Source organism: Sinocyclocheilus anshuiensis, unplaced genomic scaffold (genome assembly GCF_001515605.1).
Source record: "Sinocyclocheilus anshuiensis isolate Anshui unplaced genomic scaffold, SAMN03320099.WGS_v1.1 scaffold1916, whole genome shotgun sequence".
NCBI classification, from domain to species: Eukaryota; Metazoa; Chordata; class Actinopteri; order Cypriniformes; family Cyprinidae; genus Sinocyclocheilus; species Sinocyclocheilus anshuiensis.
This window is the reverse complement of record NW_015558589.1, coordinates 331,627-336,576: the sequence shown is the minus strand read 5'-3', so window position 1 is coordinate 336,576 and position 4,950 is coordinate 331,627. Positions and strand designations below refer to the sequence as shown.

The 4,950-nt window shown below is 38.3% G+C and overlaps 1 protein-coding gene across 1 annotated transcript in view; it reads right to left on the bottom strand.

The window, feature by feature from the left end:
* Positions 1–4,950, bottom strand: part of LOC107679952 (neurexin-2-like) — a 329,958-nt gene that overhangs the window by 20,545 nt on the left and 304,463 nt on the right. Inside the window, exon 12 of the mRNA XM_016475681.1 lies at positions 1,906–1,932. Coding sequence (XP_016331167.1) covers positions 1,906–1,932 — 27 coding nt within the window. The remainder of the gene's footprint in view (positions 1–1,905; positions 1,933–4,950) is intronic.

Genomic DNA, 4,950 nt, shown 5'->3' with positions numbered 1-4,950 from the left:
ACACATACACTCACACACACACACACACACACACACACACACACACTGAGGAGATATCTGCACACACACACACAGAGAGAGAGACACACACTCACACACACATTCACACACACACACACACACACACACACACACACACTAACACACTGAGGAGATATCTGCACACGCGCACAAGCACACATGCACACACACAAGCATGTGGGTTTGTCGTCATGACGATGTTCACTGAAGTTGTCAGACAGATCTGACAGAAAATGATCATTCAAGCGTCTTCATTTCACCTGGACGTGCTTGAATTTCTGATCTCCATCCGTCATTCACTAGATCCGCCTGCATTGTTCTGTGGTATAATGCTAACGCTGGTTTATATTATAGCAGTGGAGGGTAAGTTAAATTCAGGATTTTAGAAACCATTAACCAAGACAAACACACCTGACAGCTGCTGCTGGATTCAACATAAGGCATCTGCTGTTATTGTTCACGAACCGAAACCTAAAACTAAATCATTTTCAGTAATTGAAATAAAGCTGAAAGTAAATAAAATATAAATATTAGATTAAACACTTACACATAAAAACAAAAATAGCAATGTTGCCTAAATTAAATAAATTGGTTTAACTTTAGAATCTAAAATTACTAAGACTTTAATATAAATAAACCTATAAAAATAATAAAAATGACAAAAGCACAGAGCAAAATCACTCAAACTAAAACTAAAATTAGAAATGTTCCCTAAATGAAATGATAAGTTTAAGTTATTATTACGGAATTACTAAAACCGAAATAGAAATAAACCTATAAAGATTCTTTCTGTGAATCACAGGCTTTATTGTGACCTGCTGCATATTTATGACTCTTGTTTTCATGCCGTTTCCATTATTCATGATGAGATCTTAACAGAAGCTGGAGGGGACGCAGAACAACGTCTCTGGGAGTCTCTCTGAGCTTTGAGTTGTGATTCAATCTGTCGTGCACTTTGGGCTTTACATGATTGTTTGTAATAGCGTGTGTTTGGATGTGAGCGGATATCACCTGTAGAGGGAGACGAGAGCCCGCCGTCGCCTCGAATCAGTGCTCCTGCGGCCTGACAGGGCATTCTGGGTAATTGGCTGTGGCTAAATCGTAGCGGCGCCTGAGGTCACACGCAGATCAGGCCGATTCGAAGCGAACGGGAAACTAACGGGAGAAACGGCCGTGGAAGCGAACTCAGGAGCCGACAGCACACGCCACATCAGTGTGACGCTTTCACGCGGCAAACACACCATCACGTGTGAAGTGTGGCTCGCGGTTAATTACAGTGACTCGTTCTCCTGAACTAATCAATACATACTAATAATTATTATTATTTCAAACAAACAAATAAATAAATAAATAAGCTGCCCATTATCCAGTCACTCGTCTTGACTCGATAAAAGTGTGACTCGATATTAAATGAGAAATGATTTGAGGGCAGAAAATTTAATTAATTTCCAGGATAAAAGATGAAAAGCTTTGTCATGTTGATTTTATTGTGAGACTGAGATGAATGTAGATGAAAGTCTCATTCTGAAACGGATTAGAACATCAAATCCATCCTGCAGTTATAAGCGATTCACGTCGGGATCTGTGTGTGTGTGCGTGTGTGTGTGTGTGTGTGTTTATGGATTGATGAGTGTCATTCATTCATAAACACGCTCAGAGATCTCCTCCAGTCACAGCAACACACTTACCTTCAGTGTCAAAACACAACATGAAACAACACACTTATTTAACACCTGTCTGAGAGTGTGTGTGTGTGTGTGTGTGTGTGAGAGAGTGTGTGATATATAATGTCATGGGTACAACAAAGTGAAATTGTGTGTGTGAGTGTGAGTGTGTGTGAGTGTGTGTGTGTGAGAGTGCTAATAAACAAGTTGCCGCACTTACTGAGGTTACAGTCTATCCTGATACAGTCTGGTGGGAGAGAGAGTGAGATGGTGAGATCAAATTAAAGGAAAGAGAGAGTAGAGAGAAAACATTTCACATCCTTCAAAGTTGATTCTGCAGACATCTGAAGATCAGGGCCACCATCTGGGGACACGCTTGAGTCAGCGGCACCCGCTCCCTTCACACGCGTGTTAGTAACCGCAGGCGCTCCGCTCGTCTAGACCGGTCCGAGCCAGATCAGACCGTCTGACTGAGACTGCGCAATACTGACCAACACTTTACAATAACCACCCATCAGTTAACAAAGCTCACTTTAGCTCAGTTATATACCTCTACTGAATCAGATTTAATGTGGAAACTTCCTCTAAATCAAACTCTCCTCACGTCTTCTGTCTCTGATTGATAGTTTAGAGTGTTTTATCCAGTCGAAGCTCTTTCAGTGTAATTGTAGAAACACTTCTCGTGTCAAATCTTGACTGATGTTTATCAAGTAAAGTCCAGAATAACTGCAGTAATATCTCCAGATGAACACTTACTGGACTGAAGCAGCTCAGCTTTACTTGATTCTCCATCAATCATGTTTTAGAGTCTCAAATCTGATCCTCAGGATCTTTTGAGGAGCGTTTGTTTCCAGAAGCTTTACTTTCACTGTTCCTCAGCGGAGGAATGATCTTCACGAGCCTCCAGAACATCTCACAAATTCATCATTTTGTGTCAGTATCTGCTGAACTGTTAGAAAGATCTCACTGATTTACATTACACTCTTAAAAATAAAGGCTCCAAAAAGGTGTTGGAGCCTGTAGTGATGCCATAGAAGAACAATTTTTGGCTCCACAAAGAACCTTTCAGTGAACAGTTCTTAAATTAATAATCGTTATTTTTAAGAGTGTACAAGCATCAGAATTTCATCATATAAATGATTTTAATATAATATATTTTTGCTCAGTTTGAGTCATAAAATTGAGCTGTTTTCCTATTCTCACTATATCAGACTATATGAGCCATTAAAGCACAATGAAAGCCTATTTTCTTTGAATATTTCTTTAAATGTTTAATAAACTTTCCCTTTTTTTAGACTAGTATGTGATATTTCAGGCTTAAGAGGTAAATAACATTAACAAATACAACTTTTGTTTTTAATAATCTATTAGTAAATGTTAAATCAACATTAACTGAGATTAATAAGTGCTTCAGAAGTATGTTAGTTCATGTTAACTAATGGAACCTCATTGTAAAGTGTTATCAAAAACGGTCCTAAACTGTTTGACTGATCGCTGCATCTCCTGCTGCTCACAGAGTTCAATCGCTTAGTGCTCAGTAAATGACGTATTTGGTCAGCAGTCAGGAAATAAGTGTGATGAAGTACAGTTAACTGCTGTGCTGTTTCTCCACAAACATGAGTGAGGAAGATGAGCGTGAAGCGCTGCGGTCTGCATCTGCCGCTGTGAATTGTGGGAAGGGGTTTCACTGCACTCCTCAGCCAGAAACACATCTAATGTGTGACACTGAACACAGCGCTGAGATTTACACTGAGGAGAGTGTGTGTGTGTGTGTGTGCGGCTCAGGCTGAGGAGCGTCTCAATGTGTCAACCGCTACAGAATAGTGATCACAAACAGCCAGAGACCGTCTAGACTCTAAACACACTCTCTTCAGACCTGACGCTTCTCTGCCGGATCAAGAAACACGCCTGCAGTCAATCTCAGATTTATGCTTTTGAAATGCATATGAAAAACATCCTACTGTTTGGACACACAGTTTAAACATAAACTGATACATCGTACAGAAATGAAACAGGTCAGATCTCTGTAAGAGTGCTAATAAACTGAATGTGTTTTAAACACACAGTAACAATTATATATTACACACAATACACTATTATATATGTATTTATAGTCAATAAATCCAATTTGTTTCAATCTCATACATTAACTCAGTGGTTCTCAACCTGCGGCCCGTCATGAATTCAAATGCGGCCCACCGTGCTGAGCACAATTAAAAAAAATAATACTTTCAGTTTTACAGTTCATTTTAGTTTTTACATTAATTTAAAAATGTACTAAATAAATATAAGCTATAGCCAATTGTTTTTATGTAAAATAATTTTGTTTTTCATATATTATTTTCAGACATGAGCAGTACTCACATAGTCTAATTAACGTTACGCATTTAAAGTAACGACCAAGCGGCCAGCGGCAGACAGTGAGCATATGCTTGATCAATTTAGCCTTCTCAAATCATCACGACTTGACTAAAATAAAATCTATAGATATAAAACAGTTCAAGCATATAACAATGTTTAAACTAATTTTTGTTGTTGTTGTTTTAAGTAAAGGCCAGCAGCAGACAGTGAATTGATCATAGCCTATATCCCATGTTTGATCAGTTTAGCCTTCTCAAATCATCACGACTTGCCTAAAATAAAATCTATAGATATAAAACAGTTCAAATAACAATGTTTAAACGTTAAACCTAGATAAATGTGCGCTGTTAGACGCATATCCAATAGTTTGTGCGGAGAGTGGAAGCTAAAGCGCGCTTTGAAGGACATGAAGTCACCAGCGAGATCACTTGCATTTTTTTCAGTGGAAACAACTTTAAATAGCCTATGCATAATTTTTACTCATAAAGAGTAATACATGATTCGGAACTGCAATGTGTCTACTTTTATTTGTGTGCACTCACAATATCAACAAAACGTTGTGCTTTTATAAAATAAAGAAAACAAACATGATGCTCTTTCTGCCGTCTCGGTCTTCAACAGGAGCGCTTCACAAAAATTAACCGAAACTCAGCGAATTCATGCCTCACAGACATGATCAATATATCTAGAAAGCTTTAAATTACTACTTAACGAAATAAAACACATCAAAAACAAAAACTCTTTCATTATGATCATAATCTGTAAAGATGCACTTCTCTCTAAAGGCGCGTCTAATGAAGAGATGGCGAGTCAGGATCGACAACTTCATCCTTGCGACACCGACTCAGAAAACACTAGTTTATTAGTAAATAATTAAAATATCTCCTTACTGTTTCCCCCTGAC